At 46.5% G+C, this 26,693-nt stretch overlaps 1 protein-coding gene across 1 annotated transcript in view; it reads left to right on the plus strand.

The window, feature by feature from the left end:
- Nucleotides 1-26,693, plus strand: part of FRAS1 (Fraser extracellular matrix complex subunit 1) — a 99,540-nt gene that overhangs the window by 43,386 nt on the left and 29,461 nt on the right. Inside the window, exons 14-30 of the mRNA XM_027741197.2 lie at nucleotides 3,214-3,357; nucleotides 4,219-4,359; nucleotides 4,783-4,923; nucleotides 5,552-5,725; nucleotides 7,688-7,828; nucleotides 9,049-9,192; nucleotides 14,132-14,284; nucleotides 15,425-15,571; nucleotides 18,452-18,598; nucleotides 19,571-19,711; nucleotides 19,797-19,940; nucleotides 20,124-20,267; nucleotides 20,860-21,130; nucleotides 21,662-21,746; nucleotides 23,418-23,744; nucleotides 24,240-24,393; nucleotides 26,221-26,399. Of these exons, the coding sequence (XP_027596998.2) occupies nucleotides 3,214-3,357; nucleotides 4,219-4,359; nucleotides 4,783-4,923; nucleotides 5,552-5,725; nucleotides 7,688-7,828; nucleotides 9,049-9,192; nucleotides 14,132-14,284; nucleotides 15,425-15,571; nucleotides 18,452-18,598; nucleotides 19,571-19,711; nucleotides 19,797-19,940; nucleotides 20,124-20,267; nucleotides 20,860-21,130; nucleotides 21,662-21,746; nucleotides 23,418-23,744; nucleotides 24,240-24,393; nucleotides 26,221-26,399 (2,777 nt within the window). The remainder of the gene's footprint in view (nucleotides 1-3,213; nucleotides 3,358-4,218; nucleotides 4,360-4,782; nucleotides 4,924-5,551; nucleotides 5,726-7,687; nucleotides 7,829-9,048; nucleotides 9,193-14,131; nucleotides 14,285-15,424; nucleotides 15,572-18,451; nucleotides 18,599-19,570; nucleotides 19,712-19,796; nucleotides 19,941-20,123; nucleotides 20,268-20,859; nucleotides 21,131-21,661; nucleotides 21,747-23,417; nucleotides 23,745-24,239; nucleotides 24,394-26,220; nucleotides 26,400-26,693) is intronic.

A 26,693-nucleotide genomic window follows, 5' to 3' on the forward strand; every position in this document is an offset into this window, starting at 1 on the left:
TGAAGCTGTAGGGAAAGGGTAATGTTTCATTTCATTGCTGCTTTGTAGATTACTGATTGTGCACTCCATCCACATTTGCAGTCACGCATGCTTGCAGCTGAAAGTTGCTGGGAAAATTTGTTCCTCTCTCCTCAAGGGAATTAAACCAATTTGCTTTAGTTCTGCCTGGCTGCATTTTCTGCATAAAGTCAAACCAGTGGAGAAAGTCTTAAATTTGGGATACGCTCCGTAATTCATTGCCATTCACTCTTTCCTTGAATCCTCTTTATTTTTACCAGTCTCTAAACAGATTGTGGAGATGAGGCTCAGACTGCTCAGAAAGATTTTTCTCATAATGGTTTTAACATCTACAATCAGCATGTTCCAAAATCACAGAAAAGATGAACTAGACTGTGTTAATTGCTGTAGTTCCAGTAAACTCCCTCTTGAGGAATTCGCTCTGGACTTGAAAGAGGCTGACACCAGGTTTCTTACTCCATCCTCTTGTTGGAACACTGATGTCTGCATTGTAGCAAAACACAATGAATTACCCTTTCCTTTTGTTCATGTTTTATAACATCTTCTGTAATTGAATCTCTTTTGAATTTCTGATTACAGCGGTTTGATCTCTGCCCTGTTTTAATCCTACACCAGGGTTGTTTCCTGCCCCGTCCCTCCACCTGCTTCTGTGAAGCGTTGGTTAAAACCATTAAAAGAAAGTAAATTTGAGAATAAAAGGTGTAAGTTCAAGAATGTAGGAGTGGACTTAAAGATTATGGACCAGCTTGTGTCAGAGCAGGAACAGGCTGTAGAAGCAGTTCAGACCCGCCCCCCCCTTCCAAAGGCAAAGCAAAGGGAAGCGAAAAATAAACGATGTCTGCCTGGTGGAACAGAAGGGCTCGAAGGACTTGCACTGTTCAATGCTCTCACTGCGTTTTTCTAACTTAATAATTTATGTTTTCAAGATTATTCAAAAGCCCAGGCAGAACTTGAGTGTTTCTGCTTTGATCTCCCAAAACGGGAACGTTGAGACGTGTAACTTGACACTAACGGACCCGGCTCACTCCTTAGCTTGGATTTTTTGCTCGCTACCTGTTGTTTTGCCCTGCTGTTCCTGGCTGTGGAGGCTCACCCCGAGGATCCAGGACTGAGCATGGCTAAGCTGAGCTTGCCCAGCTCGGGGTGAGGAGGGCAGGGAGAGGTGGTTGATGGTACCGTGCGGCATGGAGCGCTTGGACCCATCTGTGCTTTCCCAAAGCTGAGCAGTGACTTCTCAACTGTGCTCTTTCTGGGCATTAGCCATCCTGCTGGGAATGCTTTACATGTTTGCAGAAGAGACAGTTTGGTGGGCTGCAAAACAGCCCGTACAAATCCAAACTGGAAATAGCCAGGGAGGGTGGAAACAGTTTCCTGGCAGTGCAGTCACTTCTGTTGATTTATTTTCAAACAGCCACTTAGTTGCTGCAGGCAAAGATGTTTTAGCTGACAGTGGCTCATTGAATGCTTCCATTTTTTTCCCCTCCTCTTTCAGAGGAGTAGGTGCCTGGCTGTTTGGGTGAGGAGCAGCTGTTGAGCCTGGCAGTGATCCAGTGCTGAAAGAGCTAAATTTCTGCAGGCAGGGCGTGTGTGAGGGTGTGGAATCACAGAATGGGTTGGGTTGGAAGAGACTGTAAAGATCATCTAGTTCCTACCCCTCTGCCGTGAACAGGGACACCTTCCACTACACCGGGTTGCTCAGAGCCCTGTCCAACCTGGCCTTGGACACTTCCAGGGATGGGGCAGCCACACCTTCTCTGGGCAAGCTGTGCCAGGGCCTCACCACCCTCACAGGGCAGGAATGGGTTGAGGCTGCTCTTCCAGCTGCATCCACCCGGATCCTTCCAAAATCACTGCAGCTTCTCAGAAGGTCTGATGACCTCTGGTAGGCCCAGCTAGGAATGCAGTTTTAACACAACAGCTGCCTGTCTAGAAGGCTTGAAAGCTGCTGTGGATTTGCAGGGTCTTTGCCAAGGGCCAGCGAGAGCCAACTGGTAACTGGAGTGCTTGGTTTAGTGCAGGCAGCAAACGGTGTGTGGTGGGAGCCAAAGCACCTCTGCCCAACTGACCTGGCCCTCCTCAGAACTGTGGTTTTAATGCAGCTGTGTGCAAGGCTGCCTGTTGGAAAACAGAGCCAGGAGGGAAAAATGTCTCTTGGAAAGGAGCAGCAGCTCCAGAGAGGACTTGAGAACTTTGCAAACCACTGGGTATGTTCAGATGTGTCAGCGTAGTGAGGCGGGTTAACAGCGAGGGGTCCCAGCTGTGCAGTGGGAAGTCTGTCATGGAAGGATCCAAGTCCTGGAGTCCATTCTTTCAAGAACATGTTGAAAGGTAGAGTGAGCTCAGGCAGGAGCAAAACACTGAGGTCTGGAAGGTGAAGTGAGGACATGCCAGTACTTAGACATTTACAGCATGAACTCACACCCTGCAGTTAACTTTTGAGTGCAGACGTGCCCTGAGAACCATCCAGCCAGGAATGAGATGCAGGATTTTTGTCAATAAGGGAAATTATCATCTGGAGAAGAAAAACATGCACAAGCTTTACCTTGGGATGGGATGCTTGGTATCCCATTTTGTTGGGATTCAGCCACAATTAAACGCACATGCATGTTGAGGGGAAGATCCTGTCTGGCACAGGATGCCCAGTGTCCTTATAAGACTCTCCTCACACTGGAATATGGACGGGGAGCACAAACATGTACCTGCCTTATTGTGAAATAATAAATTGAAGAACATCGTTGGAACATACTTGGGTGTAATCAAGAAAAAAAATCTTAATAGCTAAAAGAAGTGCAGTTTGCACAGCTGCTGCAAGCACTGGTAGCACGAGATCTGACAGGAGCCCGTGTCCCACATTCTATCAACAGTAACCACAATGGGCTGGATTTCCCTCCCAGGTGAACTTTTGCACAGTTTTGAATAAGGTGACTCGTTCAACAGCTGGTTTGGGAGGCAGAATTGCTCTCCATACAGTTCTTAGTTTAATTGTAAGGTGCCATCATGCTCAAGCTTGCTCGGTTCTGCCTCTGTGCTCCTGTGCCCAGATGCCACAGGGAGGGCTTTTTACAGTGCCTGCATTGGAGGAATGGGAATTCAGATATCCTTCAGGAGTATCTGAACCATTGCTGTGTCCCAGCCATGATCCATGGCTGGTTGGAAGTGGATTGTTGGGTAACCCTGCGCTTTTCCTCCCTGCAGCTTGTCACGAGTCCTGTTCCTCATGCTGGGGGGCTGCTGAGAGCAACTGCCTGTCCTGCAAAGACACATCTCACGTGCTGAAAGCAGGGCTCTGCCTGGCCAGCTGTGGCCAGGGGTTTTACCCGAAGGAGGGAATCTGCACCGGTAAATACCTCTTTGAGAAACGCTCTGCAGAAAAAAAAAGGAGTCAATATTTCGTTTAGCTGTGCAGCAGCTGGGATTTCATTCGTGTCTGCCAAGCCAGCTGCACCTTGTGCATTAATACAGGGCGAGGAAAGCTGCTGTTTGTTTGTGTGATTATTAATTCATTTAAGTTAATCAGATGATGAAAGGTTTAAGGGTTTTTTTCCTCTCCGAACAGCTTGAAAGCCTGAGTTGTTTCTGAGGGCTTGACAAATCCATTTGTCTGCGGAAAGAAAAATGGCCTTTGCCAGCAGGTTTCTGTAAATTTAATTATAATTCAGCATCACAGTAACTAATACCTGCACAGCAGATGCACCTTGGGAGCTGGGAAGGTTTGCTGGGAAAAGGGGAAGAGATGGCCAGAGGGAATTAAAACACCTCAGTCAAACAGATCGTGAAGGGGGATTTCTCAAAACCACAGAGCTGTTCCTGGAAACCTCCAGGATTCAGACCTTTCGTCTTCTACCAAAACCAGGCATTTTGATGCCCAACTGGAGACCCCTAAGCTGGTTTGACTGGTGATAAGAAACGAAAAATGGTTGAGTAAAACACTTGGCCCTTCTAAATATTCAACAGTGTATGTTGCCTGAGGAAATAAGCACTTGCCTTATGGAGCCAGAGTTCCATAGTGCTCTCGGACAGCAGGTCAGTTCACTGCAGAGCTGACTGCCTGGGAGGGTACAGCCCACAGGGATTGAGAAGAAGCATTTTCCTGCTTGACTTTAGCTGCATTTTCCCACTTAAAACTTTGATGTGAAGATAAGGGGGAGGAGGAGGGGATATTACCATTTTTTAAATCAGTTTTTCCTCCATCCTTGGCAGCTTGTGGCCACTTCTGTGAAAAGTGCTCCTCAGACCTAGGCAGGTGTGTGGCCTGTGCTGCAGGGAAGCTGCTGCATGACGGGAAGTGCCTTTTGGAATGCCCAGATGGATATTTCCCAGGCAGCACCGGAAGATGCAGAGGTGAGAGACATATTTGCCTGACCTTTTCTAAAGCCCTCAAAGCACCCTCCGCTTGTTGCCTGCTTTTCCCCAGGTGTGGGGAGGGAATGGTAAGAGCGTGGAAGTGCGAGTGGGGACAGGGGATCTGATTTTTTTATCTTGTTCTCTTTGGTTCACTTGTGATGGATTGTTTGACATAACCCCTTTGCCTTGTGAAGCACATTAAGACACACTGGGACACACACTCGAATCACTGTGTGAGTGAGAGTTGTTGCTGTTAGTGGTTATTAATACACGTGCACTTCTGCTCTCATTAGTTCGCTTAGCTGCATGTCATTCCAGCTGGGAGTTTTCCACAGCTGGAGGAGTCTGTAGTCAGCAACACCACTCTCAGGGAGAAGAAGTGGGATGTTTCAGTTCTGTGTGCTCTTGTTTCTTTACCAGCTTGTCACGCTTCGTGCTCCAAGTGCGAGGGACCTCTGGCTACTCACTGCACCTCCTGTTCCTTCCCTCTGGCATTACACGAGGGCCAGTGCCTGCAGGGCTGTGGAGAGGGTTTTTACCAGGATCACAACGTCTGCAAGGGTAAGTTGTGTACTTGGAATAAGTTTCCCAGTTTTCTACTTTGAGAAAAAGTGATTTTTCCCACGTACTTTCTGCCTTCACACCCTCAGGATTTAGTGATCTGAAGGACTGTTTTTTCTCTTCTCTGTGTATGCTGCTGAAATAAATATACATTGCTTTCAAGTTCTTCTTGAGTTAAGAGGTGGATGAGAGTCCACATACAACTGGTATGAAATTCCACAGACACCTGGTAGATTTGCAAAGACTGAGGTCATTGTTGCAGCAATGGAAAGCCTGAGAATTCAGAAGATGAATTTATGCTTCCTGTGAACCCTTCAGACTGCCATTTCTTGCTGTCCCCCCTAGAGAGATTGTGCTCACCGTTGCACTTCCAGAAATTAAAGGAAGATTGGCTGCCTGTGGCACAGTGCTGCACTTTTTCACTTGGTCACCAGCTTTACTCAGGAAAAGAGCTGTTATTTGGGGGTTGGGCGGGAACGATGTCCAAGTGCTTTTCTAAAACCTCTGTTCCGTTGTAGAAAGCAGATGCCCAGGTTGTTGGGCCTTGTCCTTCTCCCTGGGGAAGCTGCCCCTTGTCCTTCTCCCTGGGAAGGCTGTGGCTCTGACGGCTCTGTCCCCCTGTGCCCAGCTTGCCACCCTTCCTGCCGTTCCTGCTCCGGCGCCGGGGCCGCTCGCTGCCTGCAGTGCCGGGCGCCCGAGGACGTCCTGCAGCCTCACGTGCCCAGGGAAGGAGCTCTGCACGGCCTCTGCCTCTCCCACTGCCAAGCCCAGTTCCATGTGGATAGCACAGGAGTCTGCAGAGGTGAGCAGGGCTGGGAGCAGCTGTTCAAAGCTGTTCAGGGTGAGCTTGTACCACGTTTGATCCCTATGAGCTGGGAGCTCCTGTGTTTGCCTCATGACTGCCATCAGTGTTTAAACTCTGGAACTTTCACAGTGCCACATACTAGTACTTTTGAGGGAAAATACATTCTACGTGCTATTTGTGACTTAAGGATCCAGGTATTTTTTTTTTAAAATCACTGTGTTCAAGCCTGCACAGCTCAGCTCAGCTTAGCTTTCTTTTCATTGAAGCCAGGTACGTGATTTTTAGCACTGACTTACTTTGAAGCAGGATCAATCCTTAAATCCTTTTCAAAAAAGACTGAGCTCTCTCCCTCTTAGCCCTTGGATCAGGTTAAGACATCCCAGAGCACTCTTTGCTTTTGAGGAAGCCCTTCTGCTGCATGCCCTGCAGCACACGTGCCATCACTGCTCCTGAAATACCAAGCAGGGAGCATTTCCATGAAGGCTGCAGTTTGGAAAAGAGGGTAACGTGATGTCCATTGGGGATATATGTGGTTTCCTACCAGTCACAGAGACGGTGACTCTACAGCCCTTAAGTAAAGTAGTAGTCACAACAATGTAGTAGTCACAAATAGCGTCAACACTATTGATGGCTGTTTCTTCCTGTTGAAAAAACCCCCACATTTTCCAGAAGTGGACATACTTTAAAATCCATTTATTTTGATTTTATCCCTTCATCTCAGCTCTATGGAAAGAATCTGTACAAGCTCAGTTTTTTTGCCTTAGGAGATGTTAAAAAGGAAGAAGTGGCATTTTTTTTTTTGGTGGAACAATTCTGTCTTTTAGCAGTGAGCTACACAGACCATAAAGTATCCAGTGCTTTGGGCTGGTTCCTGAAGGCATTAGTGTAGAGCCTCCAATCCATGCAGTGGCTGCTCCTTGGCAGGTTGTGGGTTCTCTTGGCTGAGTCCAGGGCATGGTGTAGAAACCGAGTGAGGAAATCCATATATCCCTGCCTTAGGTGGGTGAACAGGCCTGAGCAGAGCTGACACCTCTGGATTATGTCATGGGACAAGAATCCCAGCACAGCTCTGTTAGTGATGGCATTGGAAGGGGGGAGGTGATTTATTGCAGAAAGGGGTGAATGCTCAGGATGTCAAACTTTGAGCCCTCACCATAAAATACTCATGCAAAGTTTGTAGGTGCCCCTCTTGGAAAAAGCAAACCCACAACATTATCTGTGCAGGACAGAGGCATGTTCATGTGTAGGGTAAAGTGCTGGTTTCACAGAATAAATCATTTTATTTAATCTCATTTTTTCTCTCCAGCCCTGTGTGTTGTCTCCCTAGAGTCCAGAAATCCGTGTCCTCCAGTCACTGCTCTAATAAATAGGAGGTTTTTAATGATTTTATATATTTATTTAATCAGATTGCTCAGTTCAAGATAGGTTGCTATAGGATCAGTAGCAGAAAAGGTGAAGAAGTGCAGTGTTTAACCACATTCTTCATTCTTGCTGGATCATCTTTTGTAATGAGTATTCGCTTCAGGTGGCCAGTCCACCTCCACGGATGTTTGCTCCAGAATGGCTGATGATAACCAGGCAGTGATGATGGATAGAAAATCCATCCTGGAGTAACTGTGGGATGATAGCAAAAGGTGATTCCAGCATGGGGTAAGTTTGTAGAACCCCAGAGTTCTTCCAGGGAGGACAGCAGTGTCACACGGTGTTGTGATCTCAGCTTTGCATGTCAGTAATGAATTGTGTGGGTGCAAAGAAAGATTAAATGTGCAGCTGGTCTGTGCTTGTTCCTTGTCTTCAAGAACTGTGCTCTACTTTGTATTCCTTCCCCTAAAGGAAGAGCACCTTCCTGTCCTTGGGGGGGACAGCAGCCCGGCCGTACTGTGGGACAGTAACAACCAAAACAAGCCAGAACTAATTCGTGTCTTAATTTGTGTCTTCTCCTTTTCCCTTCCCCTGCAGAGTGCCACTCCTCCTGCGCAGGCTGTGTGGGGGATTCTGCCCAGGACTGCACAGCTTGTGTGGCTCCCCAGGTGCTGCTGGAAGGCAGGTGCCTCCCGGAGTGCCCCGAGGGGCTGTTCAGCCGCGGGGGCCGCTGCTCCGGTGAGTTTGCTGGGTTTCATGTGCACTGCTGCGTTTCATCCCACCCACAGTTTGGGGGCCGTTTCTCAACGCAATTAGAGATGCTCTCAGATTTATATAAAGCTGTTGAAGTATTTTCAGGGGAGCATAGGATAGTCCAATTTCAGGAAATGGAGTCTCCTCCTAACGGGAGAGAGACGTACACTTGGAAGCATAAATTATAATCAGTTTTGCTCCCCTGGACTGTTTCCCTGAAGATACTTTGCTTTTGATTTCAGGAGGCTTGGACGGTGTTTGTAGCTGATGTGCTCTGGAAAAAAAAAGTCTTTACTGGACAACACCAAAAAATAAAATGCTTTTATTAGGCAAAGCCTCGAGTTTAGAGAAAAAACCCTTTTCTAAAGTCCATTTGCTCTATTTATTCAATTTATTCAGCCGAGGAACAACTCTATAAATAGATTTATTTGTCAGGGCATTGTAAAGGTTCATCAGTTCTGAGGTGGTGCACTGCCACTGCAGAGCTGAGTAACTGCTGTGTTACACAGTTTCAGGCTTATGGAAATATCTTAGAAACAAAATTTCCGTGGCATCTTTCAAGTCCTGTGCTTTTATTCATAGAGAGCTTTAAAGGTAATTTTAAAGAATTTTTTACTGATTCTTAGCCATAGTAATTTTATCTCCCTCAGATCTGTAGCATGTAGATGTGGCATCTGTCTTTAAGGTGGAAGGATACAAAAACAGTCTGTGAGATATTTTTGGGCACCCTGAGCCACTTTCTGTACCACCTTTTTGTTGAGCTTTTTGCAGACAGAATAGCATGGAAGGGCATTGTGGAGAAATCATTCCTCGGGTTTCCTCTCATGCATATCGAAACTCTTGCCACAGTCCCAAGAGAAGTTGAATTTATCTCCCCTGTGCATCCCACTCTTCTTGGTATGTGCTGGAGAGAGGAATAACAGGGTCAATCTCTCTCTGTTTTGTATTGTGTCTGGATCTGTATCTTGATTAACGCAGGGAACGAATCACATTTATTAAATTGACAACTCATTCCTCATCATGTCTGTTCAAAATGAGGATGTAACAGCCTTCCAAACCACAACCCTGCAGTCCCTGATGATATTAGAATATTTTAAGTCCATGTTTTGTAGGAGTAAATGATTGTAGGAGCTGGTGTTTTGGGGAGGGGAGGGAGGAAGGGGGACAACACCAAGAGCATAACAAGTGTTGATTTTCTTGTGCAGCCTGTCACCCCTCCTGCAAGACGTGCCGTGGCCCTTCTGATGGGGAGTGTTTAACCTGCCATCCCCACGCCACTCTGGCTCGTGGGAAGTGCAGGACCAGCTGCAAGGAAGAGCAGTACCTCAACCTGGTGGGATATTGTGTGGGTGAGTAAGAGGAGCTGGCTTTGGAAGACCTGTGTGGGCCATTAACCTGCTGCTTCACAGCCAGCACTGCTTGGGTCCTGCAAAGGGAGTTGAGGAAACATTTGCGATCCAGAGAAGCTGTTCATGTGGCCCTAAAGGAAAACTGGCACGTTTTTTTTCCATTGCTGTGTGCATTTTTGGGAGGTAATAGGATTTCTGTGTAGGGGTTGTACAGTGTGGGTGCTCAGTGCCTGCACTTAAGCCCATCATCTGAAACCACTGATTGCATTTATCTGTTTAAAAAGAAAAATCACTTTTAATCCGTCACACAGACATGTATAAACATATCCTGGGAACTGCTCCAACAGTTCCTGAGCTTTATCAAGCTGGTTTTCTGCTTTATCAAAAAAAGCTGTGGTGTGTGAGGCTTAATCTAGGCTTAACAGTTCCAAATGAGATAAGGAGTCCTAAGAAAAGGGAAAAATGCATTAGAAGTAATAAATATATCCATTGAGAGGCTATTGTTCCCAGTTTAATATGATTCCCCTTCACAGAGACCTGTCTTTGTTTACATCTATGTCTTGGGTGGTTTTTTTTATGAAAGACTTGTTTCTTTGCTCTCCACAGATTAATTCTGTGAACCATTTCTTCATCTTCCTTTTAAATGACAATGATTGTTCTGCCTGCAGAGACAAGGGGGGAGAGAAAGTGTGTGAGAAGTAGGAAAACACCCTAAAAGTATTGCACAGCTCTTTAGGAAATCAAGTTGGGGAATCAAGATGTTGGCTACAGTCAAGTAATTACAATCTGGAAATAATTCAGCATTTCAGTGTCAAGGGATGTCACTCTTTGGAGACTTGTCTTCTCAAAGTAGAAACGTGCTTTCAAGGCTTGGTTCACAGTGCCTGGCATCACTGAGTGTCAGTATTCAGTGGCTTGGATCTGCGTCCTCCAAACAGGAGAGAAGGCTTAGTTTATGTCTGGTGTTTAAGCAAAGGATGTGTGCTGCCAGTCGTGCTGCAGATAAAGAGCTCCACATCCAGGTCGTTAAGTTTCACTCATTCTTCTCATTCAGCACTGATTGAAATGCTGAATTTGCCCTTGCAAGTTATTAATTACCAGTTAAAGAGCAGCTGTCCCATAAAAGAGAACATTAAAACCCCTGACACTCTCATAAGATATGATTTGCGTCGGGATCTAACAAAGCTTTTTCCTTTGCCTCCCAAAGCAATATATTTTTACAATTATCTTCCCATTTATCTTTAATTCCTGCCCCTCCAGGAAGAATTGTGTTACAACTTATAGGGCCTGCTGTGCATTATAGCCACCTGCCATATTTTATGGACCCGGAGGGGAATATCTTTCACACAGGCTGGAGAAAACCTACTGTCACCTGAAACCATTGCCTGGGAATTAATGATGTTATTGTACATGTTACCTGAATGAGGATTGGAACATTTGCCTTGTTAATAGAAAAGAAAAAAAAAAAATCTTGTTTTCAGCAGTTAATCAAATAAGCATTTCAGGTGTAAGCAGAAGAAAGACATCATGTCCTCGAGCTCCAAGAGATGAGTGAGTTTCTGAGCTCTGTTTTGGGCACGAGGAGTTTGTGCCAGTCTTCTCTGAGAGTGCTCAATTGATTTAATTTTATTTTATAGCTAAAGTGTACGTGCAGGAATGTGTTTGAGGCTTTAGCCAACTCCTGTTGAGCCTCAGAGCTTCTGTAGGTTTTGTTTTCCCAGTTTGAAAACACTCTGATTTTCCTCTCCCTCTTGTCCAAGTCAGCTTGAGCTCCAGGAAATACTGCAGTCACCAGGCTGAAAAATAGCACCACTGCTAAAAGTGTTGTCCTGCTCCTAAACCCCTGTTCTTGCATTTTTTTTTTTTTAATAAATCAGAGGCCTGTCTTCAAGTTTCCTCTTAATCTTGAAGCTTCCCCGTTGATCTTTTCCTGATTGTGTGGAAGGGCAATTAGAAAAATCCAGAGGGACTGGTGTGAAAGAAAGCTCCAAACATCCACTGATACAGTATCCTGTATCAGGTCCTCTTTCAACTTCCAGCTGCATCTTCCTTGCAAGGGAACTCCCAGTCCCCATGTTCCACAGGCTTTGCTTTCTCGGGCTGTGTTGCAGTTGGGAAGATGTTCAAAACTAAACCAGAACAGTTCACCCAGGAGCAGGCCTGCTGCCTTGCTCTTAAAATTCCAGAAGGGACACTCTGACAACAAGAAATATATTCAGTTCCTTGTAAAATTAATGAGCTTTGGCTGTCCTTTTAGAGAGACACTGATATCATCACTGAGAGCTGGAGTTGGGCTGAGCAGAGCGAGAGGGGAACTGGGGGCTCAGCTCCACTCAGCCACTGGGGCAGCCCCCTCCAGAAGTTAGCAGCTGAGCTGCCAGAGCAGGGAAAGGGAAGTTCATTTCCCTGCTTTGATCTGGGCCCATTCGTGCCAGGCACCAGCCAGCTGGGTTTCCCACCTCACGCTGCCTGGAGCAGCTCCCACCCTTTCGTGGGATGCAGGCAGATCCCTGCAAACGCGGTTGCACATCACCAGGAATTCTCCTTGATGGTTTGAGGGACAGGTTCCCATTCAGGTCTTTGAAAAGAGAGGCAAGAAAACCCCTTCCAACAACCAAATCAAGCCAAAAATCCTGGTCAGTGCTGGGTATCCTTCTGAACCAGCCCTACTGATTTTCTGTCTGGATTTACTGTAAGGTACCGGTTGGGTGGTGTTTTCAGTCCTGACTTTTAAGTTGTGCTCTGTTGAAAACCTCCGACCTTCCCTCAGAGCAGAGCACAAAACTTGCATCAGGAAATACTTTCCTGAAGAGCCCCTGAGAGGGGAGATGTGTTCAAACAATACAGGTGGTTGATTGCTTAGCAAGTGGTGGAGCTGAGAGGGAGAAATGCCCCTGGTGTCCTTTATGAGCATTCACGAACACTTCAGAGGTGATTTTGTCTCCCCAGCCAGCCTTCTGTGTCTTGGAACAACCTGTAATAGATACTTTCCATGTAGAAAGGGCACTGTTTTCTTGGTCTATTTGCTAGGAGAAAGCTAAAGAGGGCATGAAAGCCAAGTAACTCTGGAAATCTGTGTAAGTAATTCCATTTTACTTAACAGCGAAAATTGCTTTATAGGAAGATCAGTGGTAGGGAAGGTGGTTGAGGTTATTTTAGCGTAGAGGTGATTTGACAAGGAGGAAATCAGAGCCAGCTGAAAGGGAAGCAGGAAAACATTTTGTTTGGACAGTGGGAGGCAGTCTGAGAAACATGAGAAGGGAGGCATTGGGACTAGGAGCTGCCCTGAAAATCCAGTTGGGATACTGGAAGGAGCCTAAAGGGAATTAACTAACTGTGTTACACTGACCTGCAACCAAGGGGGGATGTGAAGCCTCCAAAAAGCCAAATCCCCCAGGCAGTAACGTGCCTGCTGGCTGAGCTGGAGGGAGGATTATCAGGGAGAAGGCCGAAGCAGGAAACACATAGAGCTGTGTGGTGTTACTGAGAAGCACAGAGAAAACACCCCCCTTCTGTTAGTCCTGGCTTCAAAGGGAGCCTGCTGTGAAAAATTGAAATCATCTTTTCCAAAACAAAGCACTTCAGTTCTTCCCTCGCTCTCCCACTCGTTCCCCGATGTCCCTCAAATTCACCACGAGCGTCAGCTCCGGGTTTTCAGTTGGTGCTGTGTGCTCTTTGATCTCCAGGCTTCCAAAGGAACAAGAGAAGTGATGGGGCTGATTCATCCTAAAGCAGTAACTGAGAAAACTCTTTGCGTACACAGGAGCAAAAATAGAGGCTCTGAAGAGAAACCTCTGCTGCAGCAGCACATAGTTCTGTAGATACTTACATTTTAAATGTTAGTTTGGGAGAGTCTAGTTATTTACAGCAGGTTGTTTGGACACACTAAATTTTCTTTGTCTTGTTTTTGTGCTGTGTTTATGGAACCTTTTGCCCACAGGCCGGGGTTAGACTCCAGTCACTGTTGCCTTCCTGCAGGTATGGATGCAGAATTCCTCCAGGCTCCAATGTGAGCCTGTCTTCAGCTTGTAAAATTAGATTGCCTGGCAATCTGTAGTACTGCTGTCACAAGAGACAAAAGACAGAAAGTTGAACCTTCAGCAGAGACCTGACAAGAGGCCAGGTACTCAAATCAAGCCTCATTATTACATTTCTTTCAAGACAGTCGTCATTTCCTTTATAATTTTCTGAATTACCATAATGAGGATTAATTTGGCTTCCAGGTTGTCTTACACTGCACCTTTGTGCACACAAAAGGCTTGTTGTCAAACCTTTGGAAGCACCTGAGTTCAGGCAGAGGTCAGGAGACACGAGCGTGGTGCTGCTGGGGAAAAATGGGAAAAGGAAAAGGTTTGGAGGCACTGTGATACCGCTCTTGGCTTGGCTTTGAGGGCTGCAGTGGCCTCCTCAGAGTATGGATGTCTCGTTTGTGTGGGAAAATCTGAACAGCAGGAACAACAGGAGAAGGTCACACAGCTGTACAGGTTGTGCTCTTTGCTTTTTCCACAGTGGGAGCAGAGGGAGGTGAATGCTGATGGCTTCCAGTGGAATTAAAGATAAACTTGTAGACAGAGGCACCTAAAAATCAGTGAAGGGTTTTGGGAAGTGAAGACCTTCGAGCTGGCTTTGTACAAAGCTTTCCCAAGCTCATTTAAGGATGGGGAAGAGGATGCTCTAACGAGGCAGGAGAGAGGCAAAGTGAAAATGTGATGCTCAGGAAGATCACAAGATGGGGATGAGGCAAGAGGAAAGGAATCCTCCTTGACTGCGGGGATTTCTGGTCCCCTCTCTCTTGCAGCCATCCAGTATTGCAGTGGTTGGCACCTGATGGCAGCCCCTGGGCACAGAGAGCCGGGAGGGGCTCTGGAAGTTACATCCTTAATGCCCTCCTTGAATTCCCTCCGTGCTCACAGCCTGTCTTATTCCCTGCTCCCTTTAGACTGCCACCCTCTGTGCCAGCAGTGCGTGGCCGACCTGCGGGACACGGGCAGCGTCTGCCTGAAGTGCCAGAGCTCCCGTCACTTGCTCCTGGGGGATCGCTGCGTTCCCGACTGTCCGGCGGGACACTACGCCCAGGGCGGTGCCTGCAAACGTGAGTAGCTCCTCCAGGGGCCTCGGGTGGCTGCAAGGAGCCACCTGGGAGATGTCCCACCAAATAGCTCCTGTTTAGTAGAGAAGCTTTGCCCAGCTGGCAGGACACTGCACTGGGAGCAGAGCTCCCGCTGGTAGGAATTTCTCGGGATGTTTTGCAACCTGAGATGGAACATCATCCGAGGTCTCTCACTGGGGATTGACTTGCTCCAGTAATGGCCCAAAAGGTGATTGTTTGTGGCAGCTTCTGAAACAAAAAGCCAATTTAATTCGGCTGCATGGGGGAAGCTGCACTGATGGCACATTTTCTTTTATAACCTGTCCCTGCATCTCCTCCGCTTTTTGTTGTTGATGTGGTTTCATGTTCCAGTCATTGTCTGAGCTGCTTTACATTCCTTGGGACTCTTAGGAGGAAATAGGCTGCTTTTCTTGTTCTGTGGCTGACAGAGACCCGGTGAAGCCCAAAGCTGAGCACAGGGCATTGCAATTTCAGAGAAAGTAATCAAGACAAGAAATTCAGGACATTAAGATTTAAGATATAGATGCTTCCTTTGCAGGAAGTGGCATTTCCTCATCCAGTCTAACAATTGATGGGTAATATTTCAAAGCTTCTCTCCAGCATTCAGGAGCTGCGTGTTTATTTACCTGTTTTTGACAAATGAGGTCTCAGAGCCGCATGAAATATCCTCCGTGTCACTTGATTGGAAAGGCACCTGGGAGACAGATGTTGCCTTCCTGGAAATTTAGGCCTCAGGATAACATTTCTTCCCTTTGGTTTAAAGGCTTCATTTAAAAGGAGTTTTGCATTATTCAGAGTATGTCAGAGCTCATATGGTGTTTTGTGCTGGCTTGAAAGGTCCCCAGCACAGCGCAGGGCAGTGGCTTCTCTAATTCCTTTGCCCGCTCTCACTCATGATTAATTTGACCTGATAGGTGTAATGATGGCATCAATCTTTAGGTAAAGGCCTGTCAAGAAATAAAACAGACTAATAATTTTGTGTTTACCCTCTCTGGAGAAATTAATAGGGTACACTGGCCTCATCCACTGTGGTATTTTAAATCTCTTCAGTCAGGGTAAGAAGCACAAGAGGTGAGCCTGCTTTTCCTTGAACACAAACCCTTGTTTTTGCTGTCCCTGCAGGGTGTCACCCCTCCTGTAAAACCTGCACCGCGGAGGGTCCTTTTGCCTGTTCTTCCTGCAACTCCAGCCTGGTCCTGTCCCACACGGGCACGTGTGCGCCGGGCTGTTCCCCGGGATACTACAGGGATGACAGGCACACCTGCACACGTGAGTGCCTCTCCCCAGCCACCTCTCCTTCCTCCTTTCCCGACATGTCTTGTCTTGTTCCTTTGCTTACCATTCCTGTTGCCTGGAAAAGCAAGATTTCAAGTGCCTAAGACCCCGATGTGAGTTGACAGGGGTGATCGGCTGCCTCGGGAGCAGGGCCTGCGGCGGGGCTGAAATTTGGAAACAGTTGCAGTTTTGTTATTGACCCCAAAGACAACAGGGTTTGGGTCCCCCACAGTGAAAATCTGCAGGAGAGTTTGTGTAGGATGGATTCTGGGCTTTGTGGAAACTTGACAAGTTGAGACCAGTTCTAATCAATCCTTACGAAGGCAAACCCCTTCCCCACTGCACTACCTGCCAGTACATGCCGTGGGAGCTGTATTGCAGCATTTATGTCCATTTTTCCACATGTGAAACCCCAGTAGAAACAGGGCTGTGCTTGGCAGGCACAGCCCTGACAGAGCTGAGCTGTGATATTGTTGCCTCCTAATGATCTGCTGGAATTGATCTGGTTTAAGTCTGGTTATGCTTTATCCTGCCATCCCTTGTGAATCTCTTGGGGCTCCTCTTTTTCTTTATTATTCTATGTTCTCTCTGGCCCTGGGTTATTCCTCTGTGATCACTGGACTTGATGTTCCAAAATGCAAAATGATGTGGCCCAGAGACATAAAAAATAGAAAAAAACCTGCTTGAATTGCCCCACTACAATATACACTCCTAAAAATGAGTGAACACTTAAGTGGTTTGGTTGCTGTGAACCTGAGCACTCAGACTGGTGAAGTCCTGCATTACTCTGATTTAAATTCTCCGGACTCATGATAAAATAACTCTGTTGCAGTGAGCACAGGTGTCAGTGTCATCCTATGCAGACCCAATTTTTTCACTGATGAGGTCCTGTAGGAGGAAACCGATGTGGTTGTCAGCTTTACCTGCCTTTTGTTGAAATAGATGATTCTCCTGGAACTATTATTTCCAAGTGATCAGCAGGTATGGAGACACCTTACATAAGTTCAAGAAAATAGCTGGAAGACTTTGTACCATTCTTCTGTTGATGGAAAAAAAAAGGCTACTCAATAATAATGAAAAAAGGAAAGCAATAAAAAAGAATTAAAAAAAAAGCTTCTTATTGGCTAGTTTCCTACAAGCTCTACGAAATATTCACTGTTTTCTCCTGCAGTGTGGATGCTCTCTGTTGCTAACTGCACCAGAATATCTCCCTTCCTAATTAACACACCCCTTTCTATTGAAACCTTCCTATTGATAGCTCCTGCCTCAGGACATCAGGGTACCCGTGGAATGTTCCTGAGGCCTGCACCCTTCCTGAATCTGGTTCAGGGGCTCAAACGCAAACAGATTTTTTTGCAAGCAAATTCAGCTTCTCTAATCTCTTTATTGCAAATGGCTTTTTAAGAAGTGTTTGTAATCCTTGGAGCAGGAGGCTCAAAGCCAAGTGTGTTGGCGCCTTGGATTTTTGTCATTCCAAGTGTCACTTGTGCCTTTTCAAGTGCTGCTGATAAGCCATGGAGATATAAACTGTCCCAGGCTGCTGGGAAACTGCCACTTGGAGGGAATGAAAATTGTTTAATCGGAGGTTGGCTGTTAGGCTGAGAAAATTGGGTCTCTCTTCAACGTTTATTTTAGTCTCATTGCACTTTTGAGGAACTCGGGGTTGGAATGAAGTTCAGGGAGATGCTGAGTGCACATTTGGACTCTGGGAGATATTTTTAAACTCAACAACATCCTGGCCCAGGAACGGCACAAAGCTTAACGAGTCCTTCATGGGCTTAAAAATGCAGATACGGAGTCGTGCTGATAAAACAAGCCGGCAGGATTGCTTTCCGATGCGTTTTTGGCTTACTGTTCTGGCATGCCTCCCTGGGTAACCTGATTTCTATGGATTTAGACCTCCTGTAGAATGTTTTACAGTGTTTTTAATAGTTGGTTCTTTGTAGCACTTAGAAATAGCGATTTTTTTTTTTCATGTATTCTTAAGTGAAGTGGAATAAGACTGGCACCAGAGCACCTAAAAACAGCTACTAGATTCTTCAGGTACACGTTTTGCTGGAAGTCATTTGCACCTCAGCAAAACACAGACCTTCTGTGACATTTTTTAGATGAGCTAAAACAATTAACTCTTTTGAAGAACACTGGGTCTTTGTTTCAATGAGAGCAACAAAGGTATTTTCACATTTACTTTTGTATTTGGAGGTTTTTTGGTTATAAAACTGTGTCTTGAATTAGCATGTCAGGATTTAGCACCTAAACTGTTAGTACAGCCTCCTGAGAAGTTTGGTTCCTGGACATCAAAGAGGTGAGTTGAAATATTCTGAACCTCTGGACTTTGATCCTAGATTAAGTAAATCCCTGAATTAATTTTTTTCCTTTGTTGCTCCCTGCAGCTCCAGAATTTCACACTGTGTGCAGATAAAAAGGTGGAAATGTTAAGAGAAACTAAATGGGCCTTTGGTCTCACCAAAGTTTGCTGCCTGGATTTGCAGCAGTCTGCCATCCTCTCCAAATTCTTGTGTTTCTGGGTAAAGAATCGTGTGAAACACAGGTTGATTAAAGGAAGTAAGAAAAACAGAGACAGGGAAAGCTCTTTTTTGGGGATTTGGATTCAGGATCAATATTTTACCCTCACCTGTCCAGAGGAGAGTAAGCATTAGTCTATGAAGACATACCAGTCTTTTCCAGATAGAAGGAGGCTCTTTCCATTTTGGAGGCTGTGAAAAGGAACATAACAAGCCAAAACTCCAAAATCTCCATACGTGTCTGTCAGAGAGGACAAGAGGAGTAGCAAGGCTGCAGGATGATGCCATTTTTACTTGTACAGTTGGCTGGTTCATCAGGAATTTCACTGATTTTCTTGTCTTTCCACAGCCTGCAGCAGCCAGTGCTGGAGCTGTGACTCGGCTGCCAGCTGTACTTCGTGCAGAGATCCTGCCAAAGTCCTGCTGTTTGGAGAGTGCCAGTATGAGAGCTGTGCTCAGCAGTATTACCTGGATTTTTCCAGCAAGACTTGCAGAGGTGAAAAATGCGTTGCTGCTTTCAAGAAAAAAATAAAAAAATTAAAAATAAGTAATTAAAGTGCCTTGGCTAAGAATCCGTTACGTGGCAGGTGGCCTGCTTTAAAAAGGGGGAAATTGTTCAGTGACAGGTTGCTCGCGAGGTTTTTGCAGTATTTTCCTCTCTTTTTGGGCAGCCTGCTGTCACATACTTGAGCCTTTCAGTGGAACAGGACTGTTGCAAATCGCTCTCCTGTAAGTGATTCAGTAACTGAGCCAGCAAAGTTTGCAGGGGTCAGGTCCAGCAATTCATTTAGTCACGGGTCAGCTGAGTCACGAGGGAGCTTGCCAGGAGAAGGCTCTTTTAGGGTGTCTGTCAGGCCTCCTGTGCTTACCTGCCTCTCTCTCCGTCTCATTAAATCCTGCCTCACTGGATGGCTGCAGGAACAGCAGTTTGGAATGGTTTTAAAGACATGTGGCTTGAAAGATTCGCAGAACTCCCCAGCAGAGTGTTCCCTAATGGAATTAAGTGAGGAAAAGGTGGTGGCAGCCTGAGGAGTCCCTGGGCACGTGTGCGTGGCTGGGACTCTGCTGAATACTGGAGCAAGGATAGTACAAGGGCATGTGAAGGCAGGTCTGATCCCAGCTGGATCCAATGTATTCCTGGCCAGTGGACTTTCCAGAGGGACATTCAGGCTGTGAGGGACAGCGATATCATTTTCTTTTGGTCAGGGTGCTTTGAAAGCATGAGCTGGATGATGCAGGATGAATAATTGCTACTGAGCCACAAACTCCACGTTGGCATACAAGGAGCACTGCTGCTCCAGGGATAAATTCACTCAGCACAAACCATGCTTTCTCCTTTTTTTTAGTATTTTAACAGGTTTTACTGTGTTCTTTGCTCCAGGGGCTTATATTCCTGCAGTGCAAAGCCCTTGTGCGGGGTGAGCACCCCAGGAAGGGCCGCCCTGAAGCGGCTTTTGTTTTCTTGCAGAGTGTGACTGGAGCTGTAACGCCTGTAAAGGTCCCCAGAGGACTGACTGCCTCCAGTGCATGGAGGGCCACGTCCTCCACGAAGGAGCTTGTGTGGAACAGTGCCCTGCAGCTTTCTACCGGGAATCAGACACGTGCCAGAGTGAGTTCTTCTGGAGTCTTGACATGTTCCCCTCCTTGTCTCCAAGGTGGTGTCGAGCTGAACTTTTTTGCGTGTGACTTTTTAGGGTGTGACCAACCCTGCCTTCAGTGTCACCGAGCAGCAGACGAGTGCAGCCTCTGCCAAGCCCCATTCTTCCTCTTGGACACTCGTTGTGTTCCCAAGTGTGGGGAGAAATATTATGCAGACCACGCAAAGCGGAAGTGCACAGGTAAGCACAGGGACGTGATGTGGTGGCAGTGGTCAAATGAGGCAGCTCTTAAGTCTTTGCCTCTTCCTTTGACTATTTCTGTCAGGTGGGTAAGACACAAATAGCAGTTTTTCTGTTCTGTGCACCAGTGGCTGCATTGATTTTGCGGTGTCTCAGTGGGGTTGTGCTTTCCATCCGCTTCAGCTTGTCCTCCTGGGTGCCTGGAGTGTGACAGTGACAGCCTGTGCCACCTCTGCGACAGCACCACGTTTCTGAAGAATCGCATTTGTGTTTCTGCCTGTGGCCAGGGTTTCTATGGCAATACACGGACCAGAGAGTGTGAAGAAGGTGAGTGCATCCCATGACAAAGTGACTGAGCCGGCAGGTTTCCAGCAGATTTTAAGGCCAGAAGAAGTGTTCATTCAGTCACATTTTCGGAATTCACTTTTGTGCATTTTCCTGTTGAAAGTCAGCAGCTATTTTTCTCCAGTTTTTTGGTTTTGTAAGATGTGCATGTACATGGTTTTCTAAGTGAAGTTACCTGGCTAAGTGTGGAGGCACATCTTTCCAGCAGCATCATTTATCATCAGTATAAAACAAACGACAAAATATCTTGGGGGAAATCCCTTCCTAAACCAACTTCAGTTGTTGCTTATCCTTCCTTTCTTCTAAATGAAGATTTACAAGTCTATCTTGCAGGGCAAGCCAGAGTGTGTTGTTCTGTGATGGGGAAATCAAGATGGGAAGTGATTTGCCAAAGTCATGGTGGGGTTTGGGATGGATTGCAATTTTCGAAGGTAGTGTTTCTCCACCTGGGTCAGGAGTGAACAGGGCATCGTAAGGGTCTGCTCTGTTACCCCAGGAATGGTGGTGACAGGCACGATGCCAACACTGCCCATGGTAATTCCTCCAGTAATACCTCTCCCTTGTTTCATCGCAGCCAGGGAACATCCCTGGAGCTCCCGTGCGAGCGGCACCCTCACCGTCGGCATTGGCGGGGTGACACCCCTGGACCTGTCGCTGCTGGGTGTGTGCGATCCGGGCGGTGGCACGGGCCAGCTCCTGTTCCACCTGGACAGCATTCCCTCCAACGGCAGGCTGCTGGTGGTGGTGGCCGGGCAGGAGGTGCTGCTGAGCCAAGGAGACCACTTCAGCTGCAGGGATGTGCAGGAGAGGAGGGTCCGCTTCGTGCACAGCCAAGACAGACCCAGGTGAGACTTTTTGCTGGGCTTTTGCCTTAAAAAAAAGGCATGTGTCTTGAGAACAGGTATTTCCTCCTTCCTTGGAAGCATTCCTGCAGGGAAGCACACCTCTCCCTGCTGTTAATTCAACTACCAATTTACTTATAGCTCTATCATGCTATAGCTGAGGGTTAATCCTGGCAATCCTGGAGCTTCTGTTCTGAGGCCAGAAAAGTGACTTTTTTCTTTTGCAGCAAAGAGCTGACATTTAGAGTTGGCACTTTATCTTGGAGGTGCCATCCGACGTGGATAACATTAGTTAAAGGGAAATGAGGGTGTATTATTACAGAGCTAAAGGTATTTTATTACGTGTTGTGACTGTTGTGAATCCTCAGGAAAAAATACTATAAAAACAGAACTGAAAAAACTTGAGTTAAAGCTTGTGTCACCGAGCCAGTCATTTTTACTGAATATATAATATGTTTATCATTATTGAGTCCTGCAAAAGCACTTCACTAATTTATATTATCCTGTATTTTGACTTGTTGGGGACTTTTTTAGGAAAGGAAAGTTTTCCTTGAAGGTCAGCGATGAACAATCCTTCTCCCGCCCTGAGGTGATCAACATTCAAGCGTTTTCAACACAGGTAACGTAACCAAGCTTGGAAACAACCCCGAATTTTGTACCATTTGGAGCCCTGGTTTCTTGCAGGGATAACAAAGGAGCTGGGCAGAACTCGAGCTGCAGTTCAGGTCAGGCAAATCAGACTCAGCTCTCCCTTAGGAGAGGCAGCCAAGAGCCACATGGAAGAAGGGGACTTGGGGAAGTGACTGAAGAAGTTGGCCTGTGTCATTTTGCTTGTGCAGGGAGTTGCAGCTGTGCAATCATAGAGAAATGATCAGGGAGGGCTAAGGAGTCCCTGCTGCTCCAATTATCCTTTGGATCTGCGGATGCTCTGGTTCAGCCTCTTACTGCAGGGCAATTGAGCCGTGATTGATCCCGATGGCAGGGCTGCTTTGACACTCAAGCTTAATGCTCTGTTCTAGGACAGTTGGGAATTAAATCAGCATGAGCTGTTTAAAGTGTGTCTCTTAAACTGCTCCCCACTTCTGGGCAAGCTGATGGTACTGCCAAGTGCCCCTGTCTTTTATTATGGTTATTTAAAGTCTGTGGAACAATATTGTGGAGGGGCCTTACCCCAGAGGTGGTACAGGCATCTTAACTGGGGCCAGGTTTCCAAGGAGGCTTTGCAGCTTTGCACTGAGCTTTTTCCACAGTGGAGAGCTCTAGCAGAAGTTGTGGCTACTTGGCATATTCTTACAAATAAAGAGACTTTAAAGTGCATCCTCAGAGAGGCATTAAATGGCTTGATAAGAACTCTTTTAGTGCCGACTCCTTCCTGCCTACAAGCCTGGCTCAGCCTCCATCCCCACCACGAGTAATTTATATTCCATATTAGTCATTCCCATAACTTCTGGAAATTAGAAGTTTTCTAGTTTGTCCTTTAGTGTAAGACAAAGTGTGGATTTGGATCCTGCCGGGTGTATATTGATTCTGGCTGGCACTGAGATCTTTGCTCAGTCTAATTCCTGTTTACCCCAGTAGGACATTCAGCTAAGTAAGAGCTGCAGTGGCTGCCCCAGAATACATAAGTGAGCTTTAATAGTAGGAATTTTGCCTGTCGATCCCTAATAACCCTCAGAAGTCACGCACAGGTGATGTGGCAGCAGGAATGTTCCCAGGGCTTTGTCCCTGTGGGATCTCCTCCCTCCGGAGGCAGCACATTCCCAATGGCAAAGGATGTTTATTGGGATCAATAGACACTGCAGATTTAAACTTTCTTGACAACTAAAAAGTAAAGAACTAATTTAAACCAGCAGGAATGTGGGATCTTTGGTGTAGGTTGAATAAGGCTGTGGGGAATCTTAAAAATTAAATAACTGCTGGTGCTGTCATCTCAAAAGGCTAACGAAGATCAGCTGGAGTCAGATGCTTTCTGTATAAATATCCCAAGTTTTTTCCTTTCCTAAGCTTGCTGTGGCATGAGAATCTTCTTTTAATGTGACTAATTCAGTCTAAATGCTAAATATTCTTAGATCTGGCCACAGGGGAGAAAGGTGTGGAGAGTGATTTTCTGCTTCTTAGAAATAGGAGATTTCCAGGGATGAAGCGAGCTGGTTTCCTTAACCCCAAACTTTTCATCCCAGACTTTAATCATGATCCAATCTCCAAGGTTTAGCAACCACCTCAGAGCTGCTTTTGCATGATCCAATCTCCAAGGTTTAGCAACCACCTCAGAGCTGCTTTTGCGTTTCAGGCCCCGTCTGTGGTCAGAAACGAGCCCCTCCTCGTCGGCAGAGGGGAAAGCGGGAGGATAACAGAGCAGTTGCTTGGCGTGAGGGACAGTGACAATCCTGAGGACGTCGTGCTGATGGTTGTGGAGCCTCCACGCCACGGGCAGCTGCTCAGAGCTCCCGGGGACTCGGCGTCTTCCGTCCACACGTTCCGCCCGGATGACCTCGCGGGGGGCCGGCTGCGTTACGCTCACGACGGCTCTGCCACCCGGGATGATGCCGTTCTCCTGCAGGTCAACGATGGGTTCCACTTCCAGAACATCCTGTTCCGCATCAGGATCGCTCCCGAGGTATGTGCTGTGACAGGAACCCCGGCAGGCAAATTAAAAGTCCGAAACCGCTCCTGCGTCCAGCCCCGACACCCACGTTTCGAGTACCTTGAATTAATGTGGGATAAAGATTTGGAAAAAAAAAAAAAAAAAAGCCACAGGAATAATTTGAAGGCTAGAAAACCCACTAAGTAGCAAAAGATTTTTGGTGGATGCTCAGAGAGAATGAGGATGGTGATAAAGGACAGAATTGTGGAGGGAGACTCAGGTCAGGAGGGTTTAGGGTCAGCGACAGGAAATTAGGAATCAGAGGACAAGGTCAGTTCTACAGGCTGAGAATTGGGTCTGAGGGATACAGGTGAAGGGTGCACAACCCCTCTGGAAGCAGACAACCAGGGTGGGATGCACAAGAAATTCCAGAATACTCTTGATCCTTTTCCCTTGAAAATCTGTTTCCGTCAGGGCAGCTGTACTGACATTCCAATAAGCCTTTTCCTGCTGTCCCCCTGCCCTCAGGGTGACAGGAGCCCTCGGCTGGTGACAAATTCCCTGGTGTGGGTGCCCCAGGGAGGCATGCTCCAGATCTCCAAGACCATCCTGCACGCCGAGCTACCCGGTGCCCGGGACTCCGAGATCACCTACACCATCACCAAGGACCAGCCCAGGCATGGTAAATATCTTTGGAATTCTGTTGTCAAAGAGCAGCTTTCCATCCCACTTCCATGGGGTTTTGTCCACATCCAATAGAATTTTTGGGAATATTTCCTTATAATACTACACCGGATAAGTGCTGCCAAACTCATCTTTTTCCACTTCAAATGGGCATGCAAAGTAACAAAGTACTTTTGCCCTGCCTGGTCATCTGATCCTGTCCTTTCTCCAGTGGGAGTGAAATCCTGGTGGATTTACAGCCCTGAGAGAGCAGAATCTTACTGCTAAAAGATACTGTTCTACAATGAATGCCTAGTTTAAGAGGAGCACAGGGTAATATCTGTCTCTAGAAACTTCTGAGCAAAAGTTTACCTTGAAGAATTCCCTGAATTCCATGACATTTGATTTAATTTGTACCAATGGAAGGGGTTGCTGGCTCGAACAGGAATTAGTGACATTTGCATCTGTAGATAATTCTTGTCCCCAGATTCCTTTGGGGAGGCTCTGAGCTCATCTCTCAGAGCAATGACTTTCCCTGGCAACCCTGTGCTTAGAAAGTGTTTTCTGGGAACAGGCTGAGGAGGAGCATGGAAGGTTCTGGGATTTGTGGCTGAGCAATAAACGGAGAGAAACTGGATGGAGCAGAGAAGGCATCATATGTGGAGGGAAAGGAAATGTGGAGAGGAACAAAAAACCCATTCTTTTCCCACTCAGCATCACCATTTCCTTCACTAAAACCATGTCTTTAAATAACATATTATGCATTTCTAAGAAATGATACCACATTTAATTTGCTGAGCCAGAGAAAATTAGAGGGTCCCTCTAGCAACATCCGTGGGGTTTTATTGCCTTTTGCTGTGAGGACAGGCTGTTTTCTATGACAGCTGCCAGCACCTGATGGAAGCAGAGATCATGTGAGTTCTGCAGGTTAGAAGAGAAATAATTCATTTGTGTTTCCCCTTTAGTTTTCTGCAGATGAAGGTCTGTCTTCTCGTTTTTAATAAGCATTTACATGAAAACAGGAATTTTTTCCCTGAGGAGCTTGTCTCCTGCTGCCCAACCCTAACTAAAATTTATAATCCTGCGTTTGTATCACCATAATTATCTCTGCTGTGATTAATTGCGAGAACACAAACGGGTTTGTAGCTGCAGGTGAGGAATAAGCAGCAAAAATCAATGATCTTCAAAATTTTATCTAAAATACTGTTTTGCAGAAAGTGAGGAAAAAAATTAACAGAGAGAAATGTGGAAAATGAGTCCGGAATCCAAGAGGGCTTATCTGCCTAACTTAGTCTGTGAGTGATGAAGAAGGTATTCATACCTCTAGAAAATACATAATTTGATTTTTAGATTTTTAGGGGAACTCCCAGGAGCAAACACGTAAGATTTGGAATGTAATTAGGGCACTGATAAGGGAATATTAGCACAGGGTTGGATGATCAAATGGAAGTGTGATATTTCAGCTTGCTGAATTATTTTCTTGTTGCTCCAACTGTTCGAGGGTGGTTTAGGGAAGTGAAATGGGATGGGTATTTTGCACAACGGAATGATTAATAATCAATCAGCAGAATTATCAATCTGTTTAACAGAATTAATTAACAAAGTGCTAATTCTGATGTGAACCTCAAAAAAGCCAAGTGCAATTGGAGATTTTTGTTCAGAAAAATCCATTGGGGGGACTTTTCAGCATAATAAGTTCCCAAAAGAACTAGAAACAGCTGACCTTGAAGAGATGAGTCTGCTGCGTTCTGACCCCGAGGTTGTGCCCTGGAAGGGAAGGTGGAGAGCCTGCTGCAAGGCACCTCTCCCTCCTTGTGTTCTCACAAGTGCCCTTTGCTTTTCCCAGGGGAAGTGGTGCTCCTGGTCCCGATGCCGGCGGACGGCCCCGCAGACTCGTGGCAGCTTTTGCCTGATGGAAGAGCAGCCTCCCCCACGACCTCCTTCACCCAGCAGGACATCAACGATGGCATTGTGTGGTACAGGCACTCCGGAGCTGAAGTAGAGAGCGACTCCTTCCAATTCCAGGTATTCCTCATCAAATTAATTCCTGAAGGGAAGTGATATAAATTAGTATAAAAAATAAATTCCTGGAGGGTCACGTGGCAATTCTCTTGAGATGACTCCTCTTGCTGCTCCCTGTGTCCTGTGATCTCAGGTTTTAAAAATGGCACAGGTCAATAAACCCTTGTGTTTGCACACAGGCTGATGTGTCTGTAGGTACACGTTGGGTGCCTGAAGATGACGTGCAGCTCATATCCCGGATGTTTGGATGCCCCGTTTGCAGCTCAGACAGGAGGTTTGACCCCTTGGTGCTGCCTG

This window comes from Pipra filicauda, unplaced genomic scaffold, assembly GCF_003945595.2.
Source record: "Pipra filicauda isolate LSUMZ 115617 unplaced genomic scaffold, ASM394559v2 scaffold347_size1265977_pilon, whole genome shotgun sequence".
Classification (NCBI taxonomy): Eukaryota; Metazoa; Chordata; class Aves; order Passeriformes; family Pipridae; genus Pipra; species Pipra filicauda.